At 42.4% G+C, this 17961-nt stretch overlaps 1 protein-coding gene across 1 annotated transcript in view; it reads left to right on the forward strand.

Moving 5' to 3' along the window:
* PRICKLE2 (prickle planar cell polarity protein 2) overlaps window positions 1-17550 on the forward strand; it is a 119461-nt gene extending 101911 nt beyond the window's left edge. The window contains exon 8 of the mRNA XM_008052268.2: window positions 11457-17550. Coding sequence (XP_008050459.1) covers window positions 11457-12331 — 875 coding nt within the window. The 3' untranslated portion in view covers window positions 12332-17550. The remainder of the gene's footprint in view (window positions 1-11456) is intronic.
* The last annotated feature ends 411 nt before the right edge of the window (window positions 17551-17961 follow it).

Genomic DNA, 17961 nt, shown 5'->3' on the forward strand with positions numbered 1-17961 from the left:
ATCCACTCACCTCAGCCTCCCAAAGGTGTGGGATTACAGGCTGAGCCACCGAGCCCAGTGGTAATAATTTTTAATGAACATTATATATATATTATATATATTTTATATATAATATATATAATATATATATAAAATGTTCATTAAAAATTATATAAATATAAAATGTTCATTAAAAATTTTATATATATATAGCAGAAAAATGCATCAATCGTAAGATGTAGCTCAGTGAATTATTACACTCATGGTACCATGTCCCAAGTGAAAAATAGATTATGACCAATATTCTAGAAGCTTCCTCTTGCCCCCTCCCTCTCAGTGCCTGCCTTCCTTTCCAAAGTAAGCACTATTCTGACATCTCACAGCATAGATTGGTTTGGGGTGCTTTTTAGTTTTATATAAGTGAAATCATACTGTACATGTTCTTTTATGTCTGGCATCTTTCACTTTGTGAGATTCAGTCATGCCATTGCATATATCAGTCATTCATATTTATACAATAGAAAACTATACATAAATAAAAAGGATTTTTTTTTATTGCTGCTGCTGGTTAGAAGCTAAGGAGTGTCAGTGGATCCATACTTCTCTCTTGGCTTCCTGTCCCTCACATCTCTGACTGCTAACACTGGCCACATCCTTTTTACTTTTTCTACTCGCAATTATAAAAGGCAGGAGGCAGGAGAGTGCTCAAGTAGCTCCTGTGTTTGGGTACATTTCCCCAGCTTTCTATTACCCATTTGAAAAAACTGCATAACAGTGTCTAGCAATTGCATATATGACAACATGCATCAAAATGCTTTCAAAGTGAAGGGCAGAGGATTGAACATTTTTTCATCCAGTACCACAGTACCAGCATTGCTATAAGTGCTCTGTGTATTAACCCATGTAATGCCCACTCCCTTAGATTGGATGATTATTCCCATTTCACAGATAAGGAAACTGAGATGCAAGGCAGTCCAGGCTTGCCTGAGGAGCCACACAGCTGTAAGGGAGAGAGCTGGCTGGCGAGTGAACTCCAATACCAGTGCTTTCGTCATTCCCCAGTGCTGCCTTTCAGACACTTTACTTCATTTTGCCCCCAATACGTGAAAGACACCCAAGACCCAAAGTGACCTAGGAAGAAACTTCTTCTGGCTCCTGTTCACCTCCTGAACCTGGTCCCTGACATTCTGCTTCTTGCTCACAATGTTCGAGTAACATTGCTCTTCCGCCATTTCTTAGAGCACATGGAACCTTCCCTGGTACAAAATGTTCTTGCTCCCTCTGCCTAGAACACTCTCCCCTGCCCTTGGCTTGGCTGTTTCCTTCTCATCCTTCAGGCCTCGCTCTAATGATCACCAACACAGTTGTTTGCCAACACTCTGCCTAAGTAGGTTCAGTCTTTTATTTTCAACCATAGCATTTCCTTTATTCCCTTTCTGGTGATTATGATCTGTAATTGTTGTCTTGCTATGCTGATGCAGTGATCTGTTTTCCCTGTACAATGTAATAGCCTTGTGAGGTGTTTTCTTAAAGGGCCCTGTTCACAGAGCCTGGCAGTTGCAGAGCTTCCTCAAAGAACTTTGGAGAAACTAAATGGGTCTTTGGGTTTTTGTTTTTTGTTTTTGTTTGTTTTTTGGTTTTTTGGTTTTTTTTTGAGTTGGAGTCTCACTCCGTCGCCCAGACTGGAGTCCTGTGGCACGCTCCCGGCCACCGCAGCTTCCACCTGCTGGGCTCCAGCGATCTTTCCGCCTCAGCCTTCCAAGTAGCTGGAACTACAGGCGCATGCTACCACATCCAGCTAATTTTTGATTTATTGCAGAGATAAGGTCTCACCAAAGTTGCCCGGGTGGGTCTCAAACCCGTGGACTCAGGCAATCCACTCACCTCAGCCTCCCAAAGTGTGGGATTACTGGTTGAACCACCAAGCCAGTTTAGAGCCCGGTTTTTGGCCACCTACTTTCTACCACTGGGGAGCCATTTAGCTTTTGTCCCAAGTAGTCAAGTGCTTCCTGAGTAAATACAGCATGGTCTGCCTGTTGACTGGGACTAATGGATTCTAGAAAGCAGCATGGGGCCAGTGTAAGCCCAGAGCAAACTCTGGCAAACAATGTTCAACTGGTTTGAATTTTTTGTGCATCCTTTCAATTAGCGATATGCTTTGTGGCAACACAACCAGAATCCCCCATGGAACTGAGTAGTAGTAGTTAAAATTGACTCCACATGTTTCTGGAAGATGTCCCTTCCTGATCTCCCACTTTACTTTTACAAATCCATCTTTATTGGGGTAACTGATTTATCAAGAAGTTAATAGAATGAGCAAGTAAGGGGATGGAAGGTAAGAAACCTCCAGTCCAAACCTGAGTTTTACCAGGCTTGCCCTTGTAACTGTGCTGGGTCTGTAAGAGGAGTGTTTTTAGTCCTATTGTCATGCTTGTCACTTCCCAACCATTGGTTCAAAGGCAAATTACTAGAATGAAAGCTGCTAAAAAACAAAGCCACTATTGTTGGGGGAACCAAAATCAGTCATGACCCTCTTTGGAAGCAGCTGGTTATAAAGAGGCTGTTCTTTAGTTTGGGCCTAAAACCGTCCTTCCCCCAGAGGGGGGAAGCAGGCCAAGCCTGGGGGGTGGGGGTGGTGAAGTAGGACTAAGAAGTTTACACACCCCCTTTCCCCCCTCACACCCACCCACAGCTTGGCCTCCTCTTCCCCCTCCCCTGGGGCAGCTGGCAGAGGAAATCAATCTATAGTCTGCCAGTGCTTCTCCTGGTAGCATAGGAGCAGATGGCAGATGTGTGACTGAAAGCCGACTTATGACCTGCTCATCACTTGGGACTCACTAGATAGGCTGGTGACTGAAGTAAGGAAGTAAAAAAAAAAAAAAAAGGCATCAAAAACTCAGGATTTCAAAAACTTCAAAGCAGGCAGGAAAATAAGATAGTGAAAAACCTAACTTTAGGGGAATTCTTGAAAGCCCTTGAGAGAAAGACAGGTGAATTTGTGGAAAGAAGTTTAGAGAGCAAACAATTTTGCAGTTCCCCAACTTTGGAGACATGCCACACCCCACCTAGCCAACAGTGTTAATCCTTTCCTAGAAAGAAAGAGGGTCCGCCCCTTGTAGTAAAGAGGCTCATGTTTACAGCTTGGGGTGGAGAAGGTTTAACCCATTGTTGCGCTTGGATGGGCAGGAACAGAGTTTTCCTTGGCCTTAGTCAAGCAGCAGCTCCAGAACTGGAACTGTTAGAGCTGTGGTTTTCAACTGGGGGCAATTTTGGCCCCTAGAGCTATTTGGCAATTTTTGGTTGTGACAACCAGAGGAGTGTACTACTGGCATCTAGTGGGTAGAGGCCAGGGATGCTACTAAATGTCCTACAATGCACAGGACAGCCCCTATGACAAAGAGTTATCTGACCCAAGATGTCAGTAGTACTACGGTTGAGAAACCATGGAATGGAAGCACCTTTAGTTGCAAAGAAAATTGTCCTGGAAACTCCCATCATCTTGAGTAGTATTCCTCTGACTCTGTGGGCATGGGACTCACCATGGGATCTTGTCCAAATGCAGGTTTGGATTCTGCAAATCTGGTGAGGGCCTGAGAGTGTGCAATTTCAACCAGCTCCCAGGGAATCCTACTGTGGCTCATCCACAGACCACACTTTGAGTAGCAGGAGATTTTGAGGGTCTTCATATTCTTCCACTCTCCTCTTTCCATCCCCAACCCCCAGTGTTCTTTGTCATACTCTGTTTGAACCATCTCATGCCCTGTCACCCTGAAGCATATGGTGGTGTTTAAACTCCACTGCCTAGATGACAATTTCTCTCCAGCTGTTGTCAATTTGAAGTGCAAAGTATTGATGAAATCAATTGACTTCGTTGGAAAAAGGATCCCAAGGAACCTGATCAAGCTAACCTCACACAGATACTTTAGACAAACAAATTTGTACCTCAGGACATTGTTTGCATGGTCTGAGACACTTAGACTATATAGAGCCCATGACTTTGTGGATGTTCAGGCTTGCTACAGCATGTGAAACCAGAGGTTGACAATCTGTTTCTATAAAGGGTCAGAAAGTAAATATTTTAGGTTTTGCAAGTCATACAGTCTCTGTAATAATTACTCAACCCTAGAAAGCAATCATAGACAATATATAAATGACTAGGTGTGATTGTATTACAATAAAACTTTATTTACAAAAAATAGGCAGTGAGCTGGATTTAACCCATGGACCACTATAGTTTCCAAACCTCTGTTCTAAACAATTCCAATTTCTTCATATCTTTGCCTCCGGGGAGAAAAAACAACCATATAGGGAAAACCCTACTGAAAGGATGCTAAATCATTGATCTGAGTTGTAAATATCTGAAGGACAAGGGTGAGTAGATACTATTTCTTTCTGCACAGAAATATGAAATGTGAATGCATCTTTAAAGTTGGCAGCAACACAGCTCTGTCTTCCTGTACCCCCCCTTTTTTTTTAGAAGTGAGATGAGACAAGACAATAAACAAGGAACAGAAAGATGTGCCAAAGGTCTGCTGTTCAATTTAAGTCTGTGTTTTCTTCTCTATGGACTTGACTGCATATCTTCTGCCCTTAGAATATATGACGGAGAGGAACAGATTGCCTCTGTCTTCCATCAGACCCTGAGCATTCTTTGAAGGGCATTGATTTTCTCACAGTCACCAGCTTCTGTGAGACCTCCTATTTGTAGCTAGGGAAATATTGCAGGGACATTGCTCACAGCGCCCCAGCTACACCTTCATGTTGGCAGTTTAACCACGGAGAACTGCAGGCTGAATTCTACTGACCTCTCCTTGTTGGAGCAAAGCCTGAGAGTCCTGAGGGGACCCATGCTCCTAGAGTATGTAGACATGTGTGTAGCTCCCAGCCATATTGACCCCCGGGATATGAATAATTCAGGGCCTTTAACTCTGTAGTCACCATCTAGCACCTCTCACAAAGCCTGCATTATTTGGAGAGGAAAAAAAAATCCTCTCCGTTTGTAAATAAAACAATTCTCCTAGAGGAAAACCACTTGGTGTCTGTATCTTTTTGCTGGGTGGGATTCTTCTGCCAGGTCCTCTAGAGTGTGTTAGGTGCTGATAATACCCCAGTTTCATATGTGGGGTCAGATTATGTACTGCAGCCAGAGGTCTCTGAAAAATGTAACTTGCAACCTTCACTTCCCCTCTCACACGAGTGCTTGTGTATAGACACACACATACAATGGCTTGAGCAGAATAAAAGGAAAAAATGTGTCTACTGCAGGAAAGTAGAGAGGCATTTCAGAGCTCCATTTGGTTGGACTCCATTGATTTGCAGTATTTTGACAGTGCACCTCATTCAGCTCAGACAAATGAAATAAAGACTTGAACTTCATCTGTGCAGAGAAGAAATCCCTACCCACAGTCTAGAGGCACAAATGACTTAGAAAAGTGACATAGTTAATGTTACTATGTCAGGCCCCATGTGGGTCGTTTCTCCAATTCATTCATTCATTTAAATGTGTGTTCGACAAGTAAAGTGCCTTTAAGGTCAGCTGGGTGTAAAGTTCTTGGAGCATGCTTTCTTTCACCGGGTACTGCTGTCAGGGCAGCAAACAGGAGTACAGTTCCTGCCCTCTTGGAGGTTATAGTCTATCAAGAAGATAGAAATAAAACAAAAACTACACAATATCATTACAGTTGTGATGGATCTTAAAAAGGAAAAGGACATTTTTCCTCAGGTAATCATCACTACAATGGTAATACTCAGATGCTGTCATTATGCCCATCTTACTGAAGCAGCTCAAGAAGTTTAAAAACTGTCCCAAGTCACCAGCCAGGAAGTGGCTCTCTACTTGTGTCCATAGTTAGAGAGGAAGAGAGTGTTTTTCTAGTTGGAGCGTGACCTGTACTAGTAAAGTTCCATCTTGGGGACACGGAAGCTGCTAATTTAAACAGATCTCCAAAGCTTGTGATTAACAAGGGGAAAACATTTTTGCAGTACAGGAAGCTAATTATAAACCACACATACTTCGACTTTAAAATTGGAGATGCCCCAGACGGTGGGATATATAATGAACCACCAGAGACAAAGAGATTGACAGGTGTGAGCATGGTATTTTATTACTGATGTTTGGAATCCCACTCATCTCAATTACAGCCCTGGTCCACTCCAGGTCAGAGGACGGTTGCTTTTCCCATGCTGTGGAGGATTCATTTACCTTTATTCTGTAAATATGTATTGAGCACCAACAGGGGACCGGGCACTGCTAGCTCTGTGAGAGTGTGATGAACAGGGGGACAAGATCCCTGCTCCCACGGGATCCAGCCAGCTACAAATTTACACACGAACTTAAGAAAATAAGTCGGGGTGGATAGTTTTTTTAAAAGGTCAAGGGCAAGAGTCACAGGTTGGCCAGGGGACAGTTAACTTAGCTACTTCAGGAATGATCAGAATATGCCCCACTGCTCCTTGAGCACTTTAAGGAACAGAAGAAGTCAGTCATGCAAAGGGGAAGATTTTCCAAGGGGTGCTGGAATGAGCTTAGTGGTATGTTGGAGGAGGAGGAATATAATCACAGCTGAAGCAGAGTAAACAGAAGAAGTGGTTCGTTGATGATCTTAGAGGGAGAGAAGGGAGCCAAGTCATGTAGGGCCTTGAGGTCTTCATAAAAACTCTGGATTTTGCCAACAAATACAATTAACCACTGAACCACCCTTTTTAGAAGCAAGTATACAATTATTGCTCATCTTTGAGCAACATTGGCCTTTCTCTTCGTATCCTGCGTGCAAGAAGACCCTGGAGGAAAATCTGAGTTGATGAATCAGAAAAGAGGCATTTCTCCTCTCTGGAGTGAGCAGGTAGCATTTCTAATTCCACCCACACATCCCCAGAAGAAAAATAACTTGCTTTCCGGTAAAGCTGGTAGTAGACACTGGACTTGAGCAACAGGGCCTTCCTGTTTCGTCCAAAGCACTTTTCCTTGTCTTGTGGTTGGTTTAGGGTATTCTGAGATGTCCCAGGATGCAAAAGCACAATACAGGAGGGCAGCACCATCCCCCAGAAAATGGAAACCACTCTTCTTAACACTTACTTCCTCATGGAAATATGAATCTGTTCACACGCAGGATATTTCCAGAAACATATCACTTCCGGGCTTATAAAAGATAAGTTCAGGAAAACAGCTTTTTGAAAATTGATAGTGTTTGCTGGGTTATTTATGCTGATCCTACTTCTAATTAAGAGCTTGGGTGGAAGGCCATGCAAATATCATTGCACCCACCTGTATAGCTTTTGTTTCTAGATGTGATCTTGAAGCTTTTTTTTTTTTTGCTGGAATTCATCCATTCAGAGGACTCATTCATCATCTTAGGTTGTTACCCTCTTCTGTCCGCCTTCATACTGGGAAGGCTCTGGAAGTGATTAGGCTGTTGTAAATCAGGTTTTATGATTTGTGTGTCAGAGATAAGTAGCAGAGAAAGCAGCAGTCGGAGGACCCAACTCCTCTTGTCCTGACAATTATCCCAGTAATGAAATTAAAACAAAAAATTACTGGAGAGTACAATATTTGATAGAGTAGTTTCTCCATAGGCATATCCAGTGTTCAAATTTGGCTAATCTTTAACAAACATTGCTTTATTTTTATACCTTTTTATTGATGTATAACTTACATAAAGTAGAGCAGACTACACTTCAGTGAGTTAGTTTTTATACGTGTATCCTTTTATAACCATCATACAGATCTAGGTATAGAACAAGTCCAGTGCCCTAGAAGCTTCCCTTGTGCCTCCTCCACCGCCCATACCTGTATTGTCATAGACAGCCTTAGCCTGTTCTTGAACTTCATATAAATGGGATCATACAGCACATGCTCTTGATTGTGTGTCTCTGCATTTTCTATGAGATACATTCATTTGCTGGGTGTAGTTATTCATTCTTATTGCTGTGTAGCATTCCATTATGTCAGGGTTTCTCAACTGTGACACCTTTGACATTTTCTGCTGGACAGTTCTTGGGGGTGGGGGGCAGGGAAGCTGTCCTGTGCATTATAGGATGTTTAGCAACATCTGTGGACTGTACCTGCTAGATGCCAGTAGTATACCTTCCCATATATAACAACCAAAAATGTTTCCAGATAATTCCAGATTTCCCCCAGAATTGAAAGCCATCACATCACATGAATATGCTACAATGTTAAGGAAACATTTTACTTAGAAATAATTTCAAACTTATTTAAAATGTGTAGAAATAGAATAAATAACACATACCATACTCTTGGCCTAGATTCACCTACTGTTAACATTTTTGCCTCATTTATTCCCCCATGTTCACATGCACACATGTGTATGCTCACATACTAATTTTATTTACAAATCATGTGAGAGCAGATTGCATCCATCTGGCCCATTTACCACCCCATCCTTGCATGTATATTTCCCAAGAATAAGGACCATCTCCCATGTTATCTAGTTATCAATTAATCATAGTAAATTCAGCATACCTTAATCTAGTACCCGTGTTTTAATCTTTTTGTTTTTTAATTTTATTTAATTTATTGAGGCAGAGTCTCACTCTGTTGCCCAGGCTGGAGTGTAGTAGCATGATCATAGTCACTACAGCTTCAAAATCCTGAGTTCAAGAGATCCTCCTGCCTTAGCCTACCAAATAGCTGAGACTACAGGCACATGCTACCACACCCAGCTAATTTTTAATTTTCTTTTGTGGAGATGGGGTTCTGCTAGGTTGCCTGGGCTGGTCTCAAACTCTTGGCCTCAAGTGATCCTCCCACCTCAGCTTCCCAAAGTGCTGGGATTACAAGCATAAGCCACTAGCCGGGCTCGGTGGCTCAGCCTGTAATCCCGCACCTTTGGGAGGCTAAGGTGAGTGGATTGCCTGAGCCCGCGGGTTCGAGACCCACCTGGGCAAATTGGTGAGACCTCATCTCTACAATAAATTTTTTAAAAAACCGGCCGGGCGTGGTAGTGCATGCCTGTAATTCCGGCTACTTGGAAGGCTGAGGCGGAAGGATCGCCAGAGCCCAGCAGGTCGAGGCTGCGGTGGCCGGGAGCGGCCACTGCACTCCAGTCTGGGCGACCGAGTGAGACTCCAACTCAAAAAAAAAAAAAAACATAAGCCACTAATCCCCATTTTTTTCTACTGACCCAAAATTATCTTTTTATTTTTCCCTACAGAGCAGGTTCCAGGCTAGGATCAGGTATTATATGCAGTTGCCATGTTTCCTTAGTACCTTTAATCTAGAACGTTCTCTAAGCCTATTTTTTTTGTTTGTTTGTTTTGTTTTGGTCTTAAGATTATAGCTTCTTTTTTTCTTAATAGAATGTTCCTCCTCTTGGGATTTATTTATTGTTTCCTCCTGAATACATTCAAGATATACAATTTTGACTGGAATATTACATAAGGGATAGTATGCCCTTCTTAGGACTCCCCATCTGGAGGTATGGTATGTCCTGTTGCACACATCAGGGATGTTAAATTTGAGCTCCAGTTCAAGGTGTTGTCTGATTTTCCTATTGCTTACCTGCTAATTACCCCCTTACAACAAATAAGCACTATGTAAGGAAACACTTTAAAACTGCACTTTCTTGTCCACTTTTATCACCTAAATTTAGTGTACTTTTGCATCTTGCATGAGGCACTCTCTACCTCTGATAGTTACAAAGGATTTTCCAAATCTGACATTCACTCCCTTCTCTTGCACTTACCCTACTAACAGCAGTCAGCATTGTACACGAGAGCCCTCTTTTCCTCCCATTGATTTATTTATCAATGTTTTAATCTGTGATCCATATGGATTTGTGGATTCCTATTTGTTTCAGTGGTTTATAAATCATTACTGCCCTTAAATATTTTAATGCTCAAATTGTTCATATGTGGCCAGTGGGAGAACCCCTTCAAGATGGACCCTATGTTCTTCTGACAAACCTCATCATATTTTATTTTTAATACTTCCTTTCTGGCATAACAAGATATTCAGATTTATCTTTTACTTTACTCTCCTCTATCCTGGGATTGGCCATTTTTCCAAAAAACCCTGGTTCCTTCAAGTGGAGAATGGTAGAAAAATACCACAAGGTATTTATTCACTTTCCTGATAATTGATATTTAAGTTGTTTCCAGTTCTGGGCTATTATGAGAAAGCTTCTCTCAATAAGCTTGTACATTTTTTAACCTATGTACTAACTTCTGTTGAGTATATAACCAAGAAAGGTGATAGAAAGTTCTGGAATTGCCACTCTTGGTTAGATACCCAGCAGAAATGCATGTGTAAGTCCACAAAAAAATGGACAAGGGTATTCTAAGTGGCTTTATTCATAATTCATACATGTGTATATGTATGAATATTTAGCTTTAGTAATATTGCCAAGTAGTTTTCCAAAGTGCTTGTAACATTGCTTGAGTTTTATCAGGGGAGAGGAAGTCATGTGCCCCAGTAGGAGGCAAGAATAGTCAGTGGCAGGGGTGACCATGGGCCATTGCAATCCTAAGGCATGTTATCTATGACCAGAAATGGCAAAATTGCTTATCCTTGCAATATACAAAGAGTAGAAAATGCTTAGACTTTGCCACCTGGCCCATTCTCAACCATCTCCTTGGAGAGTGCTACTTAAGATGAGCAAAATGGAAGTTACCGAAGTCAATATCTCACACTACGTTCAAAATGGTTTTCATCTCAGGGATACCAGGAGCTCATGTGACAGCACTTAGGAAATGGAGATGCATTACTAGGGACACCCACTGTTAGACAGCATTAGGGCCTCTGCTTGATTTTAAAATTGCCTTCCCATGGGATAGAGGGGTGCCCCAGGGTCCCACTCACATCTTCTGGCTGTTAGGACCCATTTATAACCCTGGAGTATTCACTAAATGGGCTAAGAAAGTAAATATTTCTCTATTTACACCTAGGGAGTCACTTAGTATCCAAGATATTTGAGATGGAGAACCACCTGCCACTAGGGCACAGCGGGCAAAGCAGGAGACTGCTGCAGGCTAACAGAGAAGTGAACTGGCCCAGTATCATGGAACTAGTGTTCAGTGTTTCCAGGAGCATCCTGAGCATAGCCCAGCCTCTACAGCTTAAAGTTTCCTCATCTAAAATATTTGTCCTATGGTGCTTACTGTGCACATTAGAATCAAAGAGGTAATTGAATACTTTGTAAAGTGAAATTGTGAACAGAGGAAACATCATGCATAAGATGCACGGTGGGCTCTTAGTAACTTTGAGCCTCAGGAGGAATTAGTAACTAGTAAAACGTATCTCTGTGGATGATTGTTAAGCCAGTAACCTCTCTGGGTGGACGCTGCCCTGCCGTAGGTGGGAAGAGCCCCCTCACATACAATGTGCCCTCTAAGAGAGCTACTGTGCAGTGCACAGCTACACAACCATATGTAACTACCCTGAATAGGTGACCAGCAGTGATAGTGACCCCATTTGTATTAACCTCTGTGGTCCTCTCGTCCCCCCCCCCCCCCCCCAGGCCTCTCCGCTGATGGTGGTGCCAAGCGCCAGGAGCACCTGTCCCGATTTTCCATGCCTGACCTCAGCAAAGACTCCGGAATGAATGTCTCCGAGAAGCTGAGCAACATGGGCACCCTTAACTCATCCATGCAGTTCAGAAGCGCAGAGTCAGTCCGCAGCCTGCTGTCTGCCCAGCAGTACCAGGAGATGGAGGGAAACCTCCACCAGCTCAGCAACCCCATTGGCTACAGAGACCTGCAATCCCATGGAAGGATGCATCAGAGCTTTGATTTTGATGGGGGGATGGCGGGCAGCAAGCTGCCAGGGCAGGAGGGCGTGAGGATCCAGCCCATGAGCGAACGCACCCGGAGAAGAGCGACTTCGCGCGATGACAACCGTCGCTTCCGACCTCACCGGTCCAGGCGTTCCCGCCGCTCTCGCTCGGACAACGCCCTCCACCTGGCCAGCGAACGCGAGGCCATCTCTCGGTTAAAAGAAAGGCCCCCCCTGAGAGCCAGGGAAGACTATGACCAGTTCATGCGCCAGCGGAGCTTCCAGGAGAGCCTGGGGCACGGGTCCCGGAGGGACCTGTACGGCCAGTGCCCAAGGACTGTGTCGGACCTGGCCTTGCAGAATGCCTTTGGGGAGCGATGGGGACCCTACTTCGCCGAGTACGACTGGTGTTCCACCTGCTCCTCCTCTTCAGAGTCTGACAACGAGGGCTATTTCCTAGGAGAACCAATCCCCCAGCCAGCCCGCCTGCGATACGTCACAAGCGATGAGTTGCTGCACAAATACAGCTCCTACGGCCTCCCCAAATCTTCCACGTTAGGTGGCAGAGGACAGTTGCACAGCAGGAAAAGACAAAAGAGCAAAAACTGTATCATTTCTTAATATGATTGGGATCAGGGAATGGGGGAAGATGGGAGCTAAGAATGTAAATTCAGGAACTTGCACTGTTTAAATGTTAATGCGCTTTTGGGGGTGGTCAAGGGGAGAAAAGGGAAAATGCTCTCCATGAATGGAGAAGAAGTTACAGATTGACTCAATAGGTAGTCACAGTTCTTGGCATGTTGAATATTATTTGCACATTTCACTTTGGAAACACAATAGACTCTCTTGAGGCCAGGGTTGGTCACCTCCTTCCCATCAGTTCTGTGTTGAGTTGCTGCTCACAAGATGGCAGATTGTTTCCCGCTCGCTTATATCCTCTCTGGTTCTCTTACTTATAGGACCCTTTTTTCAGTAAGTAATTTGTTTATTAGCCAGAACCCAAGACTAAGTTATTTACATGTCCATTGTAAATGCAATGTAAATGAGAGTTCTGATAAAATATTTTTGTATTTTGTAATATCAAAGGAATTTCTATATCGTAGGACTCAGTGGGGATTTGCATGCATAGCCACCATTGTCTTTGAGTAGTATTACAAGGTGGCCCAGCACCACCTTTTTTTTTCTATACAAATTTGTTACATGTCAGTGAGACCTTTTTCAAAGGAATATATTCAATTTGGCTTTTTGTGGCTGAAAAAAAAACAAACTATTCTACCCGAAGTATTTTATGCTCCATTCCATCTTAAGGAGCCATTCTTAAGTCTGCTTCCACCCTCCGTAGAATTTATTCTCTACAAAGTGGTAGTAATTTTTTTTTTTTGAAATTGCAAATGTAACTTTCGCCAATTAGAGAAACCAACCAGTGTCAGTAAAGTTCCGTGAGAAATGCCATCCCTGCTGGGAACATTGAAGTTACTTAATGTTGATCTATCCCTTGGGGAAAGTAAAAGTGACTGTGAGTGGTGCTGTTGTGTGATGTCAGCATGACGTTGTTTTGAATGTGGCATTATGTTCTGGTGCTCATGTTTCCTGGATTGTATTATCTGCTTTCCTTTACCAAGGCAGACGGAACTGCTGCCTTAGCCTGACAACCGGTTGTCCTCAAAGCAAATGAACTTAATTAAGCATTTGGAATTGAGGGATGGAAAGATTCTGAGGGGGCTCTGGGAGAGATGGTGTGTTGCATGTCATACATGGAGAAGGAACAAGGCAATTTAAAAGCTGAAAGCAGATCAAGGGTAGAAGTTGAAGGAGAATCTGAAGGAAGGCCAGGGAAAAGAAGAACTTCTGGAAATGAAATAGAGGAGAAGTGACAACCACCTTGAATAGCTCCCAGTGCTTGTAGAAAGAATCCAGTTTGACAAGCTCAGTAACCAGAGTATCTGGGTTACCCGGGAAGGTTGAGGAGATTTCAGTGATGTAATGACCTTAAAAAACAGACTTTGTTGATAGAAGGATTTCCATTTTGAACTTTGAGGACTGTTGGTCAGACAGAAAATGGGCTCAAAAGTGAGTTTGCTTAATGAAGACATTTAACGGTTGTGCTGTTTATAGTAAAATAAAACTTCCTACCTTGCTTCAGTTAAAAAATGAAGCTCTTGGTTTTTCTTCCACTCTCCTCCTCCCCATAATGGATTGTGGCAGTTGAAATAATCCATCGGAGGACTCGCCTTTAGTGAGATGTACTGTCAATGTAGTAACCAGTGTGTCTCAGTGGCCATCTGCCATGGTGAGGTGGGCGTGGTCTCTTTTCAGTATAGTAGTTAACATTTTCTAGTACTTTTTATGGAGAGAACGGAAAAGATGGCTTTTCAGACACCATCCCAAGTGGGTCTGAGGAAAGGAAGGCTGTAAAGGACATGGTAATGGCACTCCATTCAGGATGTATTAAAATAATTTGCTTTTCAGGTATTAATATGACATTTGTCATTGTCACTGATTTTTAAAAAAAAGCAATGCAAATGTTGGTTGTGGCTGTTTTCCGCATGCTATCTTCATATCTAAATGCTTCATTAATTATCCGAACCTCCGGAAAATTAACTCTATTACGTTTGTATAGTAAGTTTGTAAACTGCTTGGCAAACTGATTAAGAAATAATGTACAACACCATGCTACTAAAGTGGCAGGTTTCTGGTAGAAATTGGGTGAGTCCAATTTGGAGTTTTGAGTTCCTTGATTGATGAAAATAAAAAGGCATTTTTGGAAAAAGAAAAGAGAGGGGGAAAGTAGATCACTTATCTTAGCAAACAGTTGGAAATATGCCTGTCCCCTGTGGCCCCAAATCCAATGAAAGAAATTCTCCCAGTAAAAATTGCTTTCTAACTCTGTTCTTCTACCTCTTACATTTCCCAAATGATGCTTTAACCACCATCAGCAGAAAAGGGCAGCCTAGAGACTGACACATAACCAGTATCCAAAGGGGTCTGGAGAAATAAGTACGTTCAGGTCTAGCTGCCCAGAGAACATCCAGAAACTGAACTGGTCAGAGCTTGAGACATAATGAGATACAAGTCTCAGGGTCAAACTGTCTACTAGCAAGATCACCTCCATCTATTTTACCACTGCAGAACTCTTCTCCCTACGCCAAATGCAGCCAGGCACCTTACAAAGAATGCTGAAGGAGGAAGACCAGTTCCTTACAATAATGGCAGAACCTCCAACAAATGCCCTATTGAGCCCAGAACATCATTGAATTGGGAGTTCCACCCGTTAGTGATAACTTACACATAACACCTCAGAATCCCACTCTCAAAAATTCAATGCATTCTTTCCTGAGGTAAGAGCTTAAGGTCTTCATCTGATTCTTCCATCATAACTAGGGGCTCTTGTTGGTCAAGTTCTTTCTGTGAGTGGGGCCTGTACTCACTTCTTTTTAGATCATAATTTCATTTTCATCAGACTGGTTTTCAGAAGAATAATCTTTTCTAGTGTTCTCTCTTCTTTAATGCCTTGATTGTTTGTTTTCTACCTCTCCTAATATTGGTCTTGTCTTTTGGTTATAACCACAACCTTGGAGTTCAGGTCATTTCCTATTGTTGCTCAATTCAGGGCAACATAGCTAGCTCCTTCCCAGCCCAAGAAGTGTAAGTTATTGACAATTTCCTGACTGGCCCTGCCAATACATACCACCCTTGGCACTATAAAAGTCTTCTTAGCAGTCTGGTGGCATTGAGAATGGCATTTGGGGCCCTTTCCTTCTGTCATTTAGTTCTGAGATCTCTTCTTAGTGTGAAGGGGAATTGGGGGGCCGAGGCGATCAGAACATGCTTCCTGGTTTATCATGGGTCCAAGAGAGAAGACCTGGTGTTGGTTGTTTAACACCTTCTTCACCTTTTATTCTGTAGTCCTTTTGTACTCCCAACCAGCTGAACAAACAAGCAATTTTATGTTTCTAATATGGTACCTAGAGGCCATGCTTTCTAATCCTTTTTTCCCATAGGATGCTCCTGCACTGTAACAAGATTATTTTTTTCTTCTCTTTCCACAACAGTTTTCTGCTTCTTGGGTACTACTAGCGATTGTTGGGTTTAAGTGGGCCAGTGATGGCATATATATAGCACATGCTCTAAACTCCCTTCAACCTGAGCAGATATGACCAATGTATCACCATATGCTTTCCCAGAGAATGTAGATGTAGCCTCAGAAACCTTTGTAACACTCCAACCAGTCAGGACCAGTTGATCAGAACTGGTCTTATTTGTCTGATAACAGATCTTATTTGTGAACTGATTATTATCTGTCTTTCCACCCTTGGCTCTCTTGCCATGGAATAAAAACAGTACATGAGACATTTAGGAAGCATAATTAATAAATCATTTGGAGACTTCAATTCCTTTGCAGATCATGGAGGCTAGAGGAAGCTGACATCGTAGGCTAAAGGCCGACAAGTTTCTTTAGCCTCCTTTGCCATTTTCATGTTATTTGCCAATTATTATAGCAGGCAGTCTTCTGTTTGTTTTGCAGAGGTCAGACAAGATTCCATCTTATTCTTCATCTAGTTCTACCTTTGGACCAAAAAAATAACACAAATATTTAAATTCCAAGAAGTGCTCTTTGTATATTTCTAACAAAAACCATATGCTAACACCTAAGAAGGAGGATCCATCTATGACAAAGGGAAGTGAAAAATTGAACCGGTTGTCTGCATACTTCATGCCAGAAGAGTGGCTATTAGCAACTGTTTAGCACCTTCAGGGCTTTGACATGGGCTCTGCAGACAGCATCCATATGCAGGACTCAGTAGCCAAGCCTCCACTGCCAATTTTTGAAGGCAGTTTCAGAGTGCCACCTTTTGAGGTACATTTCTTTAAGCACAAGTGAAGTGGAAATGAAGGGACCTTTGCCTTGTCTCCAGTGGTTTGTCCCTCTGGGGCTTCAGCAGACACCAGAGCTTGTGTGTATGCCCATTTGGAAGTAGTCATCACGGTTAAGATCATGAAAGGATTGGATTCTTTTTCCATTTTTCTCATAATAGTAGCCCAGTCAACACAAGACTCCCATAAAACATGACTCACTGTTGAGAACTGTACTATTTTATAAGCTTACTTCCTGCTGGCAGAACTAGCTTTCCTCAAGGGCATAAAAAGGAGGAGGGGAAAGTTACATAGTGTTAGGAAAACAGGAAAACATCTCTGTGACTTAGATATGATGAATTCATTGGATAGAAAAAATTATCTTGTTCTATCCTGGGAGTTTTCTAAGATATCTCTTCACCCTGCTTAGCATTTGGCCATTGATGTTCAGCAGGTCACTGACCAAGCTTTTCTGAATTTTTCAGCGTTTCTTACCAGTAAGGTCTGTTCTCAAACCTACCTAGTTGATTTTCATGTTTTTCCATAAATTGTTATGACCCCGTCCTGAACCTGACTTAACATTCTAAGGTCTATGAATCTCCCTTTTTTTTTTTCTTTCCTTCTTTTTTTTTTAGCAAATTAGGACTTCAGCAGGTTTTCCTCTTTGAAACTCTTTTTTGTTTTGTTTTGTTTTTGTTTGTTTTTTGCTGCACAGGATTGCTTTGCCCATCTTCTGCTTTAATTTCAAGTGCATAAACAAAACCTCAAAGGGCCTGAGAAGGTGAGGCAGGCCAGAGTCTATGTTATATGTTGAGTGTCAAGCTATTTGTTAAGAAGGTCTGCAACAGGCCTTTGGTGTGGGCTCTGCCAGAGACTGTTCTGAACACTTTGCTTGAGATCCGTGCCCTGTAAAATGGATATGATGTTTTACTGATGTCTGTAATACATTTGTAAACTTCCAATAAAATTTGAATAAAAGAAATGTTGCCATTCTTCTCAGTCCTCCCTCACTTTCCAGATTTTTAAGGTGGTCTTTGCCTTTGGGTGTCTCAACAAAGAAGAGAAAGACCACACGCATGTGGTGGGGGTGAGATTTACTATGAAAGATGAACCTGATTGTTTAAATCAGAGTTTCTCAACTTCAGCACCATTGACATCTTGGGCCACTAAATTCTTGGTTGCAGAAGGCTGTCCTGTGCATTGTAAGGTGTTTGGCAACATCACTAACCTCTACCCATAGATGCCAGTAATACTCCTCCGCCAAGCTGTGACAAGTAAAAAATGTCTCCACACATCCCACCTTCTAGGATGGCTGCTATTAAAAAAAGAAGCAAAGATCATAAGAAGAGTTGATGAGGATGTGAAGAAATTGAAACACTTGTACACTGTTGGTGAAA

The sequence above is a fragment of the Carlito syrichta genome, unplaced genomic scaffold (genome assembly GCF_000164805.1).
Source record: "Carlito syrichta isolate Samal-C Ts95f unplaced genomic scaffold, Tarsius_syrichta-2.0.1 Scaffold270720, whole genome shotgun sequence".
NCBI classification, from domain to species: domain Eukaryota; kingdom Metazoa; phylum Chordata; class Mammalia; order Primates; family Tarsiidae; genus Carlito; species Carlito syrichta.